This window comes from Colossoma macropomum, unplaced genomic scaffold (genome assembly GCF_904425465.1).
Source record: "Colossoma macropomum unplaced genomic scaffold, Colossoma_macropomum, whole genome shotgun sequence".
Lineage (NCBI taxonomy): Eukaryota > Metazoa > Chordata > Actinopteri > Characiformes > Serrasalmidae > Colossoma > Colossoma macropomum.
The window spans coordinates 25,137,248-25,158,168 of NW_023494795.1; the positions used below are offsets into that span (position 1 = coordinate 25,137,248).

A 20,921-nucleotide genomic window follows, 5' to 3' on the forward strand; every position below is an offset into this window, starting at 1 on the left:
AAAGTACAAGGGATGCAAATTTTGGCAAATTCTTTTTACTGATAACCAACCATTATTAGGGATACATATGTATGTATGTTTGTATGTATGTATAGTCTGACCAGAGCTAGCTTAAAGTGCATATGCATACTTTATACAACAATCAACGTAAATTCGGTAACTTGTGACTTTTAAATTTTTTTGCATAACAAGGCTATTTTTGCATATGTATGCTATAGCTTAAGGCTCAACAGAAGCAACATGATGTTTGAAAGAGGGTCAGTTGTAGCCTACCTTAGCACTGTGTCATGTGGGTAAATGTCCTAAATGTCATTTTTGCTGAGAAATGCCAAAATGTTCACATCAGCAGCAGATACTTTTCGATTACAACGCGCCTGAGGGTCAGGTCAGCTCTTGGTCAATGATTAAAAAAGCATGGAATTCATCATATCAGTGTGATGATAACTGACTCTAGAAAACCTAGATTTATGCACCACTAAGTAAGGCTTCAGACACAGTTTGTTTTCTTGCGTTCTCATGCATACGATTCAAAAACGCCTGGATGGTCAGCAAGTTAAATGAAAAAACCTGACTATTCAATTATCAGTTGTTTATCGGAAATTTTTTAATGGAGAGCACTGGTCGAGCATTTACGTATTTGTCGGTTATCGGTTAATTAGTTAATCATTAATATCCCTAACAAGTACAATACAAGTTCTGAGAGTGTGGAAGTGACATTAACATGGATAAAATACATTTAATTTCTTTTTCAAGAGATAACAGCTGTTTTTGTACCATTTTCCCACAAAACTACACAAAAACAAAAAGCCTGTGATAAAAAGATCAAATCCACCTGAGAGCCGCCTGAACACGAGCTTCAGTGGACATGGTCAGTGTTACAAATTTGCCTAAATTACAATAGTGACCAAGAAGTAGCATAATGACTCAGAAATTTGTTAGAATTTTTTTTTACTTGAATAAACATCGTTGTTTTGGTTGTTGACAAAATTACTCAATTGTAAAATTTGATTTGATCTTCAAAAAATGTACATTAACATAAGTTCTTGCTTATGCCTGAAGAGCTTTCAGTCTACTTCATTCTGCAACTAACAACAAATTATTCTGTTGCATCATCAGGTTCAGAACAGGTTCAGGTCCACTCACCACACTGCGGGTGAATTTCTCCAGAGAGGTGCGACGGCCTTGTTCACTTTCAGGCTGTAGAGAAGGTACACAGACAGCAAGCGTCACTCAAGTCACCTTATAATCAACATCCTACTTTTTGAAGGATAATAAAGGGATATTCATAAATGAAGGCTTGTAACTTCTTTATTCTTATACATCATCAAATACTAAAACTCCAATTTCTCATTTATTAAATTATGAGTTCTCTGCTGTATGACAAATTCTAAAGCATCTCTGCTCACTGTTCTTAACTGATTATCAAATATAATATCTTTTGGCTATAAAGTAGAGGTTATAAATCTCCATAAATAAATCTCCCTTGGTTTAGAGTAGCCTGGCCACTAGTGAAGTGTATAAAGGATTATGGGACAGGGAGATGTTTGGGTACGGGTCTAAAGCTTTCACACTGGCAGAGATATGAATTGTAAATTCTGTGTTATAACATGAATTCTGTTCTGAACCGTTGCATGCTTTCTCTCCAGAAGACAAAGCAGAAACCTAAAAAATCTTGTGTGTCCCAAAAATGATGCTTGCAGGCATGAAAGCTTGCATCAGAATTCTGCAAACGCTAGCCTTCATATCCCTCCCCCGGGGCATGCGGATTCTGGGTGAAATGAAACTGAGGTTTTGACGCACCTTCTTTCTGGCCAGCAGGAGGTCCTGGTACGTGCTGGAGCGCAAGAAGCGGGTGTAGCTATCGCTTTTCATGAGCTTGTAGATGTGGTCCTGAGAATGAGAAGATAAAAAAGGCTTACTTTGGGGCCGATAGGTCTCTCAGGGAATGGGGATGGATTTTGTGCAGGTATTTTGAGTTCAAATTTTATAATAAAGGGAAAGTTTTTCCTCTCAGAACTTGTAGCAGAGGAAGAGAAACAGTAAACCTCAGAGAGTCATTTGTTAAGACAATCATGGGCTATTCCAGTTCATTAATTGGCTGATATGTAAGCAAGTTTCTCTTAAAGGGAATATGTCTTTGTCTGAAAATATGCTGATACAGAAATATATTGAGCCCAAAGAGGCAGCAGGTAAACTGTGCATTGTTTTGGGAAAGAAACCTAAGCGGTGCAATCATGCAGCTAATTTCTCAGCCCAAGAATAAACCCAAATATTTTTCATCTTTGACATGGTTTACTCTCTATCTGACAAAGTAATATGCACTGCCAAATGTCACTGCTAAACAAAAAATCCCAGAATGCAGAGGAGAAAGGAAGGTTATGAACCAGTTTGCACAATTTGCACCACCACACAGTATGCAGAGTATGCAGACACCTCAACATCACATCCACATGTGCTTTTGAAAATCTCATTCCAAAACCAAAGGCATTAATATAGTTTATCCCTCCTTTACTGCTACAACAGTTTCCACTCTTCTGAGAAGCCTCCAGATTTTGTAACATGCTTTAGAGATTCACCTTTATTTAATCAAATAATCAGCAGTAAGGTTTGGCACTGATGTTGGGTGATGAGGCCTGCCTCAGTGTTCCAGTTCATCCCAATCTATGTTCATGGGGGTTGAGGTCAGGTTGTGTGCAGGCCAGTCAAGTTCTTCAACACCAAATTCGGCAAACTATTTCTTTATGGAGCTCCCTTTGTGCTCAGTGGTATACTGTCATACTGAAACAAGAAAGGGCCCCAAACTGTTGATCTCTTACTGATCTCAGTAATCTCAGTATTGCCAGTGTTTGTCTAAGAAGATTGCATAGCTGTATGTTTGTTTTTGATTTTTACACAATTGCTGTTGTGGTCTGACAAATTAAATACATCTAAGAAAATGGAAGTGTCATAGGGTTGGTTGGCTCACTTTGCACCATGCTATTTATTACTAGCACCAATGTGAAACCTAAGCCAAATTTCTAACCTTCCCACATGCAGTATGCCAATGTTTTACATATTTATATATTTTTTAATAAAAAGTGTCTGTTCTTACCCACTAATGCAGCTGTCCTTTGCTTGCCATGCAAGCATACATGTAGTGAAGTCTAGCCTAATATACTGTACTTATAATTGGTAGATTTATTTAATATGTAGTTATATGTCAATATATTTAAGTAGTTGTTTACTCTTATTACATTTGTATTTAAAATGTAGCTTAATATGTCATTTAATTAGCACACTGCTCTTCAACTTACAATCAAGAAATGCAAATCACCCTAGTTTGCTTTAACTGTGGGCCTGTTTCTCTGACAGATTATGACTATTTCTGGATAAATTTCAGTCAAGAATCAAAGGGAAACAGGTTTTTTTTCTGCATCAAGAATACAAAATCAAAGAACACTGAATATGTAATGATGGGTTTTAGTGAGAGAGGCAGGCTCATACAAGCTGAAGTGTCTCCAGAAGATCCTGAAAGTGTGTAACAAGACCTATACACTCTTAATGCACTCACACCATTCTGAGGATGCTTTCCTTTCATTTACCAAAACGCTGAAGAAAACAGTCTGTAGCTCAGGCTGTCCTTAAGTGCTGTTGACACTCGAAAGCCACTTTTAATGATCAACAACTGATTTGTTTCTGCTGAATTCAAAAGACCACAAACTACTATCTGTCAAAACCTAAAGATTTGTTTTTTAAATATCTCTAATGTGCAAACCATTTGTCACTTTATCCCATTAACAGAGAGGGAAAGAATGGTTAATTCTGCCTTTTAAGTGGTTTTCTTATTAAAGCGGCATATTAAAATTTATTACAAGTCGGCCTGTAAATCCTGAAATACAAAGTTAAAAGTCAAAGGCATTTGGTCGGATTTCGCGAGAGATTTTCAGACCACATCCATGGTGCAAAGTATAGAGGGTTCTGGGGGGTCTTGGGCCTCTAATTAACCTCTTGGATCCCCTGAATGTCTTAAAATCAAAATTGTGGGGCATCCCTGAAAATAATTATTTATTTTAAAGCATTGCTTATTATGATGTTATGCTGTTATTGTTTAGCTTGCTTCACCCACAACCAGCAAGATTCTGTCCTTGGTATTCTTGATGATCTAGAGATGTGCAGATGCAGTACTGGTCTGCTTCAGGGTGGTGCTGTAGCAAATTGGTTTACCCATTTGGTCCTTCATAGCCTCGCAACTGTTACTACGCCTGGGATGCCTCTGAAAATCTTTACAATATGCTGTAGTGTAATTTTACATCTGAATACTTGCTCAATTTTCTCAAGAGCCTGGTGGAAAGAGTGAATTGTTGCTCACTTCTCAAACTGAAGACAAAAGAGAAGATGTGTAAGATCTCAGTTAATGAGTGGAAGAGCACATTACCAAACTAGAGCTTTTTCAGAAGAATTTGTTAAACCAAACATTTTTCTCGCACACCACATGTTTAGGTCTCAAATGTAAAATCAACAGCATACTGATGGAGATACGATCACAATAGTAGATAATTCATTCACATCCTCAGAAGACATGTCCTTCATGACATGACTACATGACCTTTGACTGAGTTTTCTCTGAATACACTATCAAAGTGCTTGAAGTCATCAGATTCATCTGCTCATTACAAAAATTACACTACATAATGCTCTTCTGCATGATGCATGCAATTACACATTCCCACCAAAGAGGGCTACAAATCTCCAAAATGTACACAGTGTAGCTTTAAGTAACACAATCTCAAATTCTGTCCACGCATCTAGTTTTGAAGAAAGTTACAAACAAAGCTGAAAATTCATAGATTTTATCATTAGGTATAATGTTGAGCAAGCAAATGCGTGCAATATTAACTTTTTAACAATGTATGTACTTTAACAACATATCGAATGTACATTTAAATATTACCAACTACTTGCCAAAAGGTATTTTTAGTCATTTTATTCAATATTTCATGTATTTTGTGAACAAGAAGTTATGATGAATAAATATCTGTATTTTATACTGTATTTATCTATTTACATTCATTTTTTGTCAAGCTGACCACCTTGAGATTTACAATGAATTCAGGATATTAATATTATGATGTAATTCTCCATGCTATAGTTTTTTCAGTCAAATTAGAATCTTCTAACACTCTATTCATCATGACAGAGTGATGAGATAAAATGTCTTAATTTTTATTTACAGCTTACTAGTATCCTAATAATTATTTGAAACCTGAGAGTTGCACAGGACTCACATATTAAAATCACTTTTATACACTGACCTGTAACCAAATTGGCCTCATAACCAATAAAAACAGGGATTCCAAACTTTTGAATGGTAGTGTCCTTCAGATTTCAATCACTTGTTATTGTTACTGTGATTTAACAACTGTTTTTGAATGCATGCCTGCACTTCTGCATTTGCATTGCTTTACCCAGTGTGTCAGAGAAGTTAGACTAAATGGATAATAAGGTAAAAATGTTCTCTCAAAGTGTAGATGCTGGTTTCTATCCCACTATGAAGCCTGCATTAGGAGGCTACAATACTACAGGTTCCTAAACTTTGGAATTATCTTTAACGACTCAGGTGTAACCTCTAAGAACCAAATCATGCCTTGCCAACATGATTTATTTTGTTCTCTGCAGTAAATGTGGTCAGTGAAATAGACTTGCCTGGGCATCCTCAAAGCTGTAGCGGCCAGGGTCTTTGAGGTTCTGGCTGGTGCGCTCGTAACTGTGTGAGTCCAGGTTGATGGAGCTGGGAGCACCTTCAGCCAGAAACTCCTGCCAGATCTCCTGAGCGCGGACTGGCACGTCCTGCAGGGGGCGCCGCTTCAAATCCTGCACCGCCAACCAAAATCTAAGAAGACAACACCACTCAGGTTAGATTACCAAAGCCCTGACACATGTTCTCAACATATCTCTTACATACAGGTAATGTCCACTCATTAAAGGAGTAGCCAAAGTAACCAAAGAAATCTAATTTACAAAATTTTCACTTCCACTTACCCCAGTTCTAGCTGATCAGTCAAGACATGCTTAGGTTACAAATTTTGCTTCTTTGGTTTTGAACTGGAGCTGCAAGGCTAACATTGCTAACAACCACTAGAACTTTTTAGTCATCTAAACAATCCATTTGTATAAAAATACATCACCAAAACATCTCTTAACAGGCTCATACCACAGTCAGGTCTTTTTAAGGTTGCGCAGACTTGTCAATGTGATTTAGAGCTGAGTTTGACTGTAATCTATAAAAATGAACAAAACCTTGTTGGATAGCTGAATGCTACAAGCAGCCTTTTTAAACAACAGGGTCTTTATTCACAAACCACCTAAAGAGAATGAGTGCTGATCTAGAATCAGCTTTTGTGCAATGACTGTCATAAATAAAGAGAAATTTGTTCCAAGATCAGTCCTGTTTTGTGAGTACAGCCCTGGTGTTGTTTAAAATGGCTGCCTGTGCCAGTGATGTTCATTTTTATAGTTCACAGTAAGTCACACGGTGTCCTAAACCATATGTCATAAAAACAAAGTTTGTGTGACCTTATTGAAGAGCTGGGTGTGGTTTTGGGTTGAGAGGAGTTTTGATGATGTATTTTTTTTTTTTCAGAAATGGTGACTTTTGGGTTTAGGTGATTATTGAGTGTTAGCAATGTTAGCCTCATAGTTGCAGCTGTAAATTAATGGCGCAAACTTTGACTATGGCTGGGGTAAGTGGTAACTTGGGTTTATTTATATTTATTTATTTATTTATTTATTTATGCATTTATGCCAAACTGTTTCTTTAAATAATGCATCCAAGTTCCTTAAAGTACATAATTTTTTCTACATGAATATAAAATATATCATCAACACTCTACATGCCAAAGATCTGTAAAGACAAAATTGTGTTAATCTAATATATTTTACTTATATAGAAATGGTCACCAACCCTCCTCCTGAAACTTTACTTATTTAACATGCTGCACCCCTTCACCAAGCACTAATGCCTCTGATCCAGCCAATTCACAACCTCTGATGCAGGTCATTTGGTGGAACTAGATTTCCAGAAGCTTTATTTAAGCTTTATTAAGTACTATCCCATTGTAAACTTCACAAATTATGTTGTAACTTCATTATCTGGTGTTGCCACTAAGGAACTTTTAGATAGATGGTTCTTTAGAGCAGCATGTTTGGAAAAGAGATTTGGAGGTGTAAAGCACTTTTTAAATGTTTGAAGACCTTTATAATAATGGTGCTTCAAGGGATTCTTCCTTCAGCCTTTACATTTTATGGAAGCACTTAAAAAAGGAAACCATGTGGTTCTTCTATGGGAGAGGTCTTCAAAACCAGATCTTTAGTCCAGGTTCCAGTCCTATATTCTCCCATTACTGTACAAAGAATAGTTGGTGCACACTTATCGGTAGCATGTTTTGCAAACTAACTGTATTAAATCCTTAGCAAAGTGGTTATAAATAATAAATTACTTTACTGAATAAAAGTAAAGAGAAACAAGCAGAATAACATTCATATAAATAATTTTTTGCCTGAAAATTTTATTATTTTAAATAAATCCTAGGCCTGACCCGAACTTTAGAATTAAAAAATACAAATTAAAAATATGTCAATGGGCTTTTCCTGGTAAAATTAGGGATATATAAACAAATGATTAAATATAAACTACATGTACTACATGCACAGCATAATGGAACCCTGGAACACTACTTGACATCGCCAGAGTGGTACTTTTTCCATTAGTGCACTCATAAACCACAAAGCTAAGTTGTGTAGAGAACATCCCGTACTCACGACGAGGAGAGAGAGAGGAGGCAAAATGTTCAATTTCTCCCTCTGTCCTCACATAACACTCCACTGTATCTCTATTGATCTCAGCCGAGGCAGCAATATTGAAGCATTTTATGCTATTGAGGAGCCCCAGGGAGAGCCAGGCAGTCTAGAGTACATATCATATCCACTCGCCTCACAGTTTCATAAGTGGCATAGGCCTGCATAAGACAGCTCCCCTAGAAGCTATTAGATTGAGGCTAGGAGATAGGGCAGATAGTGGAGAGTGGAGACAGAAGGGTGGCTACAGACAGGCACCGTTTTATCTCTGCTGCAGTTGCTCCGAGGCTCCATGATCTCAGTGTTATCTCTATAGCTCACTTCAGGGCCTTCCTGTCCCAGGCAGGCCCCATTCACAGAGATCCGCTGATCCCTTCTGACCCACTAATGATCCTCTGTCACAGGCAGCAGCAAGGACAGTCGCCTGGTGAACACCAGAAGAGCTGTGTTTCCTATATCTGAATTCATTTAGCCCAGAGCTGCTTTGGTGACACGCAGGCGTTTAAATTGGGTCACAGTGCACCGGAGTAGAATTCAACCATCTCTAGTTTATGTAAACAGCTCCAGGAATATAGTTTGATTGATATAAATGTATGTCATTTCTAAAACAGTTCTCCAGCAAAGGTATTGTCACTTCAGTGAACTCAAGTAAATGGAAAAATACCTTTCCAAAAAAACAACTTGAGCAAAAGTACAAAGGTAAAAGTAAAAAAAATTGCTCACACAACACGTCCAAAACTTTACAGACACCTCCTAATCCAGTGTTTTGTCTGAAAACAAGGGTGTTAATAGCAAGTTTGTCTCCCCTTTGTATCAGTAACAGACTCTACTCTTCTGGGAAGGCTTGACAAATTAAAGTTAAAATTTTAATGAATGAAGAAACATGATGATTTGTACTGCATGACACAATTAAACAATTAACATCCTACCATGCTCTGCAGCATGTAGAAAATGCTGAGCTGGCTCAGGTGATGATGATTTTTGATCAAAAGGCAAAAGGAAAAGACCTACGTGACTTTGAAAGAGGGTTCATTATCAGAGCATGGATGGCAAGAGCTTCAGTCATGAATTCTACTCAACTGGCTCGTGTTTTTGTAGGAACAGTAGTTCATCTGTCACATCTGCATATTATATCTATAGGAAAGGTATCAGCGCACATTCAATGGACATGTTGCTCTTGAATTAGTGTGATGTGTTAGAATAAACAGAAGAGCAATTATTCCTCAGGTGACTGACAATGTCAAAACAGTATATCAGCAACTGTCCGTCCACAACTACTAGACTAGATAGGGATGTTATAGGTGGGTTGCACTGCATAAACTCCTCTTTTCAAAGACGAATGACCATTTGAGAGTTTAGTGGTGTAAAACCTGATCTACAGACCCTTCACCATATTCTCCACAAATGTGCGAGTGCATTTGTGGCATACGTTACAGGCCTGAAAGCTTGACCCCTATAGAGAGATGCTATGTGGATAGTTTTGCTAGCATAGTTGGTGTCCACCTGTGCACTCAGAGTTAAGGATCACTGCTAATCAATACAGTTATTCCGACTAATCATCTTTTTATTATGATAAATTATTTCTATCCTAATGGGGTCTTATCCAGGATGACATGAGGGGCATGGGGGGTTATAGAATTTGAAGGCCTATGAAAATGATGTAAATAATAAGTTGTGGCTTTCGCAGTCACCAGATCTCAGCCTAAATTAACACCTATAAGAGGTTTAGGTCCAACAGCACTCTCCACAACCATCATCATCAAAAGACCAGTTGAGGAAATATCTTTGGAAGAATGGTGTTCCATCCCTTCAGCATAGTTCCAGAGACTCCTAGGAACTGTGCCAAGGTGCACTGAAGCTGTTCTGGTACCTCGCGGTGGCCCAAAACTTTACTAAAACACTTTCATGACCCCGCTTACACCTCATCACTTCATGTGACCCATATCCAGATTGTATCCTGATAAGATGCATTTACACCTGGTAGTCAAATGTGTCTCAGGCTAGTTAGACTGCAATCCGGTTGCTGTGTGGGAAGGAATAAGTAAATCCACTTATTGCACAGCAACCAGTTACCAATTGTTTATCTGTTCAGCTTCTTCGTCTGCAGTTTGTGTAGCACAGTGATGTCTGACCATACTACTGTTAAGCATTTCATTTTGTGCGGTCCCCAACCATGTGCGTCCTTCATGATTATCTTCCTCGTAGAGGAAGGAGGAGTTTCGGTTGTACTGGGAGGCATGAAGTGACCAGGTGTAAACGGGGTCAAAGTAGGAAGAAGAAACACAAGCACAAGCAGAGATGCACTCAGAGAGGAAGAGATGAGCTTGGGCCTCACCGCAGGTTCTCCGAGCTGAACTCAGACTCAAGAAACTTAAGAAACTGGTCACGGCCCACTGGGTCCTTCAGAGCCTCATCCAGTGAAAAACCCCATTTCCTTACCCTCTGCTGGCTGGGGTCTTTACTGAGAGATCAACAAAGAGAATGAGAGAGAGAGTGAGTGAGAGAGTAGGTGAGTATGTTCTTATGTGACGGTAACAAAAATGCCAACACATAAATGGTATAACTATAAACGTCCACAATAGAGTGTATGTTTAATCTGCAATTGGCCAGGGCTCGCTGGCAGGCCCAAAGTTTTATTACACTTCTATAACCTAAGAATAACTCAACCAGTTTGCTTTGGAGTCCCTGTAGTTACTAAATTTCCTTACTACATAATGTGACAGTGCGATAATGTAGATAGATGTACAGTACAGTGGAAATAAGTAAAGTAATTTATCTGAGCTTTCATTTGTTCAGGAAACCCCAACATTAGAATTAATACAAATAAACAAATTAACTATACTTTGTGATTTTATGTGTGTGAATGTGCTTAATTTGCTACATTTGGCTACATTTGAAATATGATTAAATTGCTCTGGATAAGAGTGTCTGCCAAATGCATGAATGCACTGTAAATTTAAACTTAATCATTTCTTGAGAAAGCCCAGTGTTCCATCCACTTTTTATCAATCACAGTATTTATGTAATCACCTACTGGGAAATTCTACAGATTTTAAAACAATTCTGCGTAAGGTAATCATTACAATGTAAACATCATGACAAATCACAACAAATAGTTTGATGTTCTAAGAAACTTGCAAACCTAAATTTGTTCACAGTGGTGGTTATAGGAACCAAACATCTCAAGCATTCAATGCCTCTAAAAGCTTCCTCAAATTAAAAAAATCACACAACATGGTTACAAATATGATGCCTGGTGCTGAGACATTGTGTTACAAAGGTTGTGAAAGTTTTGGCCTAAAGCATATTTTTAAAATCCATTCATGGCAGAGAGGTACATGCAGAGTGTTGTAAGGCAAAACAGTCCCGAAGTAAAACGTATGTTTATCACTATTTTACCATTATCAAGTACACACATGCAGGTTCACTGGTCATTTTGGATAGTAAATAATACTATCCTATTGGCTTTATTTATGTCGTAAATGTCACAACCACTGGTTTCAAAGTCAGAGGGAAAAGCCCTGAAAGTAGAGATGTGAGGATAAAATGGGAAGAGAAACATGTTGGAAAGAGAATCAAACCTGGACTCCAGGTCCCAGAAAGTACAGTCATCACCGATCCAGGGGTTGGATGGCTCAGGGGGGCACACAAATGGGTCGTATTCCAGATACTGCTCTGTGTAGCTCATCAGCCTAAAGACAAACTCCACATCATCACCACTGTTACTCTCTGAGATGGACAGATCCAAAACCCTTAACCCTTAACCACATGTATGTTGATTATAAATATTCATGAATAACTCAAAACACTGATCTATCTAACACAACTTGATCTACAAACTGCCATGGAAGTGTAAAACAGTAAAAACATTTTATTGACAAAAACAAATGTAATATATTTTGCTCTATTCAGAAACATTCAAAGGTAGAGAGAGCTACTAGTAGGGTTATAAGTCAGGGCCTGACCAGTCTAAAGATTTTGTGGCCAATAGTAGTACTGATTTTAAGGGATTAAAATTCTACTCCACTGGCTTAAACATCAAGGTCTGCAGACAATGTAATATCAGTGATGCCACAACCAAAAAGGTTGCAAATTTTTCGCATTATTTTTGCTGACACAGAGAAAACTACAGGGCCATACTTTCGGCCAACTGATATATGAGTAGAGCCCACTGAAGATGGTGGTCTTTGGAATGGGGTCCAAAATCAATTTCTGTTCATATTTCAGACAGAGCAATGAGGCCATGAGCTACAAGTTACCCTAAGAATGCATACATACATACATACATACATCATCTAAACCGCTTATCCTTCTGGGTCGCGGAGGGGTGCTGGAGCCTATCCCAGCTGTTATTGGGCGGAAGGCAGGATACACCCTGGACAGGTCGCCAGTCCATCACAGGGCAGACAGACAGACATACACATTCACACACACACACACACTCACACTCACACCTAGGGGCAATTTAGCATGACCGGGTACTCCGGTTTCCTCCCACAGTCCAAAGACATGCAGTCAGGCCAGGCCTAAGAATGCATTTAAAAGTAAATACGAACAACATCAGAGTTTGACTCTTACACAAGTGAAACCAAATAAAAAATAAAGGACACAGTCTCTATACATCCAACCCTTCTGGAGGAAACTGCTGAATAAGAGCCTGCTGTATTGTGTTGGTGCAGTGGTTCAAGATGGTGCTGCTGATGAACAAAAGAAGAATGCAGATTCAAATATATCTCCCCTCCCATTCTAACCCCAACCAAAAAGTGATGAGGCAACAGTACTTCTTCGGAATGCTTAGAGAAAACAGCAAAGTCCAAAGTCTAAAATTCAACTTCCTCAACTCAGTCTATATATGGACCTGCATTCATACTGTACTTCAATATGTGCAACAGCACAGGAGGGAGGGAGAGAAAGAAAAAGAGAGAGAGAGAGAAAGAGAGAGAGAGAATATGAGAGAAAGAACATATGAGAGAGAGAGAGAATATGAGAGAGAGAGAGAGAGAGAGAGAGAGGAGAGAGAGAGAGAGAGAGACTATGCAGGGACACTAAGCTGTGAGGACTGTGTGCTGTTTGTGTAGAGAAGTTAAATGTTAAAAGTCTTCATCTGGAGTTCCTCTCACAGCTGTGGCTGTGTGTATTGATTAGCTGTAGAGAGCAGAAAGAGCTTTTAAGAGTTTCCTGAGCGAGGGATGAGCTGGGACCACGTGCCGCTGGGAGAGGAGAGGATTTTCTGCACACTCCTCTCTTTCTGCAGGAACCACTTTGTTCTTACTGCTGTTCAGGCCTGAAAAGTGTTGAGTAGATCAGAAAGTTCTGGGAAGTAGAAAATTCCACTTACGTTTCCGCTACTTTGGACATTTTCATACAGTGCCTGTCCAGCTGAGTGTTCAGGAATAGAATCTGCAAGATGGTGTAATGCATTTTAGCTTTTGTCACTTTACTTTAACATATCACTGCTGTAGTAAGTAAACCTCGTATCTCGAACACAGTAAGTTTATAGAAGTTCTGAACAGCCAGACTTGACTAGTGACTGAATACTTTACCTTATAAAATAGGACAATTATACAGAGCCCTGCTGGTGACATCTCACATAAATAAAATGAATGCATGGCCACGCCTTTTTAACACGTGGGAATGAGATCCTAATGCGTGGCCATGAGTTAGTAAGGCATAGAAATGAGATCATGCCTTATTAAGTCGTGGCCATGCATTAGGATCTCATTCCCATGCCTTACTAAATCGAGGCCACGCATTAGGACCTTGTTCCCATGCCTTACTAAGTCATGGCCACGTGTTATTTTCATTAATATGGGATGTCACCAGGAGGGCTCTGTAAAATGTTTCTAATTTATTCATTTATTTATTTTGAAAATGCTGGGTTTCATTGTGTGTAACTGCTTGGCTGTTTGTAATGCGCTGTTTACATAAAGAAGACTTATGAGCTTTTCTTACAACAGCGTGCATCACAAATTGCGTATATATTTATACAGTAAAGAAGAAATAACAGTGGTACACACACACACTCACACACACACACACACACACACACACACACACACACACACATATACACATACACACACACACATGCACACACACACACACACACACACACACTCACCTCTTTCTCTACGTCCTCTTTGGTGTCCTTCCTGCTGGGCTGCGGGTGTGTGTGTACAGGACTCTGTGTTTGTGTGTCTTCAGCCACTCCATACACTGACTACACACACACACACACACACACACACAGAAAGAGAAATAAATCACTATCATACTTTTCGCTCTCTCTCTCTCTTACACACACACACACCTCAGTGACCCAGTAACACACTGAACATTGGCTTTTCTGTTTGTGTGTGTTAGTTCCAGAGGTGGACAAAGTGCATGACTTCAGTCCTTTCAGTAAAAGTAGAAACACTCTTGGTGAAATGTAACTGGAGTCAAAATACTTAAGTATTTGGTTGCAAATGTACTTAAGTATCAAAAAATAAAAGCACTCTGAGTTATTGATGAGTATGTTGATAAATAAGTTCTTTTAGAAAATCTGTGTGACTGCAGACATGAACAGCTATGGCTGTGGGCAAACCTTTGGGCACCTCTGGCCAAAATACATATTTTGTTGCTTTTAAACAGAAGTAAATGTAAAAATAACTTCTTTGCAAATATTAAAACAGTTACTTTATATTCGATTGTTTTAAAATAGGAATTGTGGCATGTGCAAATATGTGGACACCCTACTACATCTGTACTTAGTCACACCCCCTTTGGCAGATATCACAGGTAGCAAAAGTTTTTTGTAGCCGGCTAGTAGTCGGCTCCTGTTTTAGGTATTGTCACCCACTCTTCCTTGCAGAACACTTGTAGATTTGCTAAACTCTTGGGCAATTTTGCATGAACAACATGTTTCAAATCTACCCAAGGTTTTCCCATGAAGTAGTTCATGATAAATTTTAAGGTATGTTTTGAATCATTGTCCTGTTGCAGACGCCAGCCCCGTTTCAGCTTCAGATTCTTCACAGACTGTGTCACATTTGCTTCCAGAATTTGCTGATATTTAATGGAATCCATTCTTCCATCTACCTGTACAATGTTTTCCGTGACACTGGCTGCCACACAACCCTCTGGCTTATGTAGATGTTGTTTTGCATACTTCAGAAATTGACTTTTGTGATGAGGCCGCAGATGATCTTTCAATTTAATGACTCCGATTAATTGATTTTTTCTATCATCGATAACTTTTTATGGCCTCTCTCTGCTTTATAGGCATAAATTAGCTTCATTTTTAGATCCTCAGCCAGTTGCTTCGAGGAGGCTGTGTTTGTTGAGCGTAACCACAAAGTTTGAAGAGTCAGAGAATTTATTACACCCTGAAATTGTCATCAGCTGACAATACTTAATGTTAATTCTTGATCTGCCTAACCAGTACTAACCAGAGTCAGTTAAGGCCTTACCAGTTAATTAAGTTCTGAGACTACAAATGGGAGGGTGCACAAACTTTTGCACATGCCACAGTTATTCAAATTTAAAGTAACTGTGTATTAAAATTGGCAGAAAAATATATATATTTTTAATGGTTTCCTGCAGATTTTGCTTCAAAATTCAAAAAGCTGTTCATGTTTGCAGTCACACAGATCTCCTTAACAGAGACTATTCATCAGAATGATGTTATACAAAATCTATAAGAACTCAAAGTACTTTTACTTTTGATATCTTAACAACAAAGTACATCACTCAAGTAGAACTACAGATAGAGTAGTGTAGTCAAGTAATATTTTAACAAGAATATTTCTACTTATACTCAAGTACAATAGTACTGTAATTTGTCCACCACTGAATAATATCACAGTCGAATATTGACCTAAACTCTCACAAAGACACCCACCTCTCCCACCCCAAAACACACAAAGACATACACAAACACACAGGCATACACTACCTTCTTGACTCTTTGAGGGTTTTTCATGCGTCGACACTTCCTGATGTCCATTTCTGTGGTGTTGACACAGCCTGGCTGTGGGTCACATGATCAGTCATTCATTTCTCACTAATCTACTTTACTCATAAAGTGTACTTATATATTGTGCCCTTATGTCACATATTACATTAACAGAATTTGTTTTTAAGGATGAACAAATCAGTGTAGTAATTTTGTTTATGTTTATGTGGTATTCCATATCTACACACACCACTGGTCGGTGGACATCCCAGAAGGCTCTTTCTTGGCTGTCGAGGATCTTTCTCTCCGTCTTGTCCTTTTTCCTGTCGATCCTAAATGATCACAGAGGAAAGACATTATGGGATGTAGTAATATAATAAAACAACTGCTGTCAATTTTTTTTTGTGTAACAACCACACATACTAAAAATGGATGCAAACAGGAAATAAAGAACTAAAAGTGTTTCACTAGGCTTGTTGAGTGTCGCAGACTGCTTACTCATATTTTATAGTTTTGGCTGTAGAAGCTAGAATTTCAAACTTACATAGCTAGCACGCTACTGAGGGACTACAGAGCCGTTTGAGATTCTGCTTGGATTTGACGTTACTTCGGACTGAAGCATTTAAAACATATAAGCCATTCATTGAAGTGATACTCTTGGTGGTCCATGCGAGCAGCATTAGAGTAAAAGATGATTCCATTAACAGCCCAGATTTTTCATGGAGCAGTAATACAGTTTAGTTATTATGAGTTGGTCATAGATGTGTCTATCGTGTATTTACCATGGCTTTAAACAAGCCAATCAGGTTTTAGGACCAAACCGTCTGTTTTATAACTGTTTTTGTTTATAGTTTAATCGTGGGCCGATCCTGATATCCAACATTTTTAATGTACATATCTGCACACACAATTATATGTAATTGTGGCCTCAAAGGTAAAACAGTGGTCTGGGGTCAAGGCAGGGAGTATAGAGCCAATGCAACTTTGAAAAAAATGATTGCAATGGGTTATGATACAAGTGTTTTTCCTTAAATAAAGGCATTGAAGATGTACCCTTGAGGGAATCTTCCCAGTGACTTGATGGTTACCACCCACAGACAATTTAATACCTTTTTTTCAGAGAATGTACACATGCAGGAAAATGAGTAAAATGCAGATGCTTTGGTGCAGTAGCTCAGCATCACCTAAACACTGTGCTCTTCTGGAGCACAATAAATCAATTTTCAAATACTGGTTTAAATTACTGGTTAAGCTAAAACATCTCTCTGATGCAAATCATTTTTTAAGCAGTCTGCCAGTACTGATATGATTCCTGATATGATATCATGATATATGAGTACTGATATAATATCATTGCACATCTTTGTTTATTTCTTTCTTTCTTTATTTTAATGATCTAAAGGAATTATTTTCCCTGCTGTCTACAGACCATCCATTGATGTTGGACTTTCAACACTTTTTTCAACACATTTGACATTTAAATTTGGTTACATCTGAACTTCCTTGCCTTCCCCTGATCTATGTGGCATCTCGCTTTGTTCATTTCTTTGTGTTTTTCCTCCTTTAATGGAGCACTGCAGTGTTTTTCCACCTAATCTGTATCTGCTGTGTCTGTACTGTGTCTGTGTCTGTGCTTAATTACCACAGACAATTATTTTGACACCTTTCCCAGCACTTAGCAAAAAAACAGAAAACCAGTGACTCAGAACACATTTATCATCGAGGCTAATGGGCAGATGCTGAACCGCCTTCTCATTGGCTTCTATTATAAGTGAGTTTTGAGCCACTTGGTCTTCTTCTCTACGTACAAGTTATGCATGGTGATCAATGACATGCTATGGATGCAGCAGACAGGACTAGGCTGAAAAACATTGCCTTTGAAAACAATGACTAAACATCAGTGTATGAAACAGATGTGTCTGAGTGACTCTCTTTGACTGCCTGTGTATGAACAGCGTTCACTAACAATAACACACCCAGAAAATGTTTGAGCGTACTGTAGGATCCCCACTGTAGGAACAGTATGAGTGCATGTCCTCATCATAGCGCAGGCCTGTGAGTGAGTGGAGCTAATTCATTTCCATTCCTGCCCCTTCAACCTTATGTAACTGACATTTGCAGCACCATCACACACTCTTTTCCTTCGCTGATCCTGTTCTGCTCTCCTGAATCGACTTCATTCATCTCTGTCTCTAACGCTCTTCTCTCCAAGCTATATGCTGTAGCATCTTTTCTCAGGAAATATCAGACAATAAATGATCCTGGGGAAAGATCGATGGCATGATGCAAGTGCCAGATGGCTTCAGACGGCCTGAGACAGCTTGTATTTGCAACGTTTGACCATCAGATGAGGCTGTTGATCCAGAGTTTGAAAGAAAGACAGAAGTCAAATCATATCACAGAGCTAAATAAGCCTCACATCACGTGGCAATAAACTCAATAACGAACACCTGCTACCAAATTATCATACAGATAAAGTATGATTCAAAAGTTTGGAATCAGTGTTGTGAATGATATACAACTATTGTTGTGGCAGATACATGTAAGATGACTGTAATATGATGCTAATATTCTGTAGGCTTCAAACAACATGAATGGATCTGTAAATGACTCCAATAACAGAAAGCTGTAAAGCATCAAGAATGAAATTACAATTATTATTTTTTTTATTTTAAAGAGAAAAATTAATGAATTAATAAAGAATGCTATTGAAATATTCGAAAGGTGGTGACCACATTTTGCTGACCAAATAAGCAATCATAGTTATTTTTTGTTGACAAATTATTATAAATAGAACACTTTTGCCATGCCATTTCTTCTTGTTGTCCCTAAAATATTTAAAACTGGAAATAAAGTTTTTATTTTTCTGTCTAGTTTATAACATTCTAATCAATATCGTGTAAGTTATTTTTGAATAAAAATAAAAACTTTTGAACAATAGTGAATAAAATGAAAGGTTATTGTTGTGTGTTGTGTCTTGTTTTGAGAAAAGAAAAACAATCCACCACATTTTTGCTGGGTTTCTGTCATTTCTTGACATTTGTTTTGACCCAGGTCAGAAGTGCAGCCTGGAACCTGTTAATCAAGAATGTAATTTATTACACAACATACTATGCGATTAAATATACAGTTATAGATCTACGTTTGGAATAATATAATACAGTCATACAGAAATGCTTAAAAACACCCCACAAAGACAGGAATACAAACTAGTCTCTGTGTGACCGTGAGTGTTTGCACATTAATTGTGTACGTGTGTGTTTGGACTCCAGGTGACGGTCGAGCTTGTTTTCGATGGTAAAGTGAACAGGTATGAGTGATAGGCAGCGCTCGCCCCGTTTCCCTGACGACAGCACTTACTTGACCTGAGCCTCAGCCTGCATGAAGATGAACTCCCACTTCCTTGCAAACGCTCTCTGCAACCTCGCCAGGTTCTCCTGAGAAAGAACCACAAGGTAAGTTTAATTACGCAACACGTCTTCACACACAAGCAAGTTCAAAGTGCTTTACAAAAAATCCAAATGAAAACTTCATTACAGCAAAAGATTGAATTAAAATGTATTAGAACAAATATAATGAAGATTAAGATTGATAAGAAGAAAATGAACACATAATGAACAAGAAAAAGAAAGAAAGAAAGAAAGAAAGTAAGAAAGAAAATGAAATGAACGAATGAAGTAAGAAAGAAAGAAAGAAAGAAAGAAAAAAAGAAAATGAAATTAATTTAATGAAGAAAGAAAGAAAGAAAGAAAGAAAGAAAGAAAGAAAATGAAATTAATTTAATGAAGAAAGAAAGAAAGAAAGAAAGAAGGAATGAAGAAAATAAAGATGGAAGGAGGGAAGAGAGGAAGAAAGGGAAGGAAGAGAGAAAGAAAGAATATAATGAAGAAAATAAAGATGGAAGGAGGGAAGAGAGGAAGAAAAGAAGGAAGGAGCAAAGAAAGAAAAACAAAGAAAGAAAGAAAAGAAAGAAAGAAAGAATGAATAAGTATAAGCAATAAGCAATAAAGTAGATAAAATAAATCAATACAATATTTGTGCAAATGAACTGCAGATTTATTACTATTTTATTACCAAATTTATTAGTGAAATGATTTAATTTGTCATCCAAATGAATCAGTTTCAGTTTATTTGAAAGTCTATTAAACAGGAATTGAAACACATTTTTTTCAGATGAATATGACCTTGATTTTTGTTCATGTCTGTGAGTTTCACTGCTCTGTGTAATGGGCAGTCATGTTTAAAGCTCGTCCATGTCAGGAAGAGTCCTTCCATCAGTACAATCAGCACACAGCTCTGTGGCTGCTGCTACTGGCAGTAATAGCGGGGCGTATTTTCTCTCTCTCTCTCTCGGGGGACTGGAGTGATTTAGCTTCCTTTTTGCCTCAGAGTGTGTTCTCTCACCGCTTCATAGTCTGCTAGCTCCAGCCGTGTCTTGTTCTGCATGGTCCGCTTGCACAGATAGATGGCTGCGAGGGGTGATAGAGGAACAGAGGGAAAGTGAGAAAGGAACAGAGAAGCCCTGAGAGGCCAAATCTTATCTACCGGCTCGAATAAATCCGTTACACACACACATTCACACGCGAGGAGTAGACCTCAGATTGGATTTAGTATCTTCCTGATTAGCCATAGCCTCGGTCAGAGTGATTTACAGTGAGCGGTGACTCGGAGGTGAGAGAGAACAGCTGCCCAGCGGCTGCTCAAACTGGAGCCAAACTTACAGAACGTCCACTGGCCTGGAGGTCAGAGCAACAAATCAGGCCTACTGTAGCCACATGGCTGTCCAGGAGCACAGAGGCAGCATGGAAACAGCAGTCCACACTGAGCTGTTTTATAACACTGAAAGAGCCAGTGGACCATTTTATAGAACTCCAGTAATACTCTATATCAGCTAAACAGATAATTAACTAATAACTGAGTAATTAATTAATTGAATTGCACCCTGTGACCTTATCAACCTCATTTTCTTCCAGACAAGTGACAAAAAAATAACAAAATACTTTATTATGTTATATTGTTTATAGAATATGATGGTAGTTTGTAGGTTAAGGTTATATAAGTGCCTCATTACTAGAGGCCACACAAAATATCACAATACTACTTAAACCTTGATACCAAAACTATTTTTAACAGGGTGTCAGCAGACAAGTTA

The 20,921-nt window shown here is 38.2% G+C and overlaps 1 protein-coding gene across 1 annotated transcript in view; it reads right to left on the reverse strand.

Annotated features, from left to right (window-relative positions):
• The window catches only part of rgs6 (regulator of G protein signaling 6), a 127,902-nt gene that overhangs the window by 3,031 nt on the left and 103,950 nt on the right, over nucleotides 1-20,921 (reverse strand). Inside the window, exons 7-17 of the mRNA XM_036581982.1 lie at nucleotides 20,174-20,238; nucleotides 19,130-19,206; nucleotides 16,020-16,101; nucleotides 15,770-15,844; nucleotides 13,955-14,053; nucleotides 13,172-13,233; nucleotides 11,415-11,525; nucleotides 10,169-10,294; nucleotides 5,683-5,869; nucleotides 1,801-1,890; nucleotides 1,144-1,197 (exon numbers count right to left, since the gene is read on the reverse strand). Of these exons, the coding sequence (XP_036437875.1) occupies nucleotides 1,144-1,197; nucleotides 1,801-1,890; nucleotides 5,683-5,869; nucleotides 10,169-10,294; nucleotides 11,415-11,525; nucleotides 13,172-13,233; nucleotides 13,955-14,053; nucleotides 15,770-15,844; nucleotides 16,020-16,101; nucleotides 19,130-19,206; nucleotides 20,174-20,238 (1,028 nt within the window). The remainder of the gene's footprint in view (nucleotides 1-1,143; nucleotides 1,198-1,800; nucleotides 1,891-5,682; nucleotides 5,870-10,168; nucleotides 10,295-11,414; nucleotides 11,526-13,171; nucleotides 13,234-13,954; nucleotides 14,054-15,769; nucleotides 15,845-16,019; nucleotides 16,102-19,129; nucleotides 19,207-20,173; nucleotides 20,239-20,921) is intronic.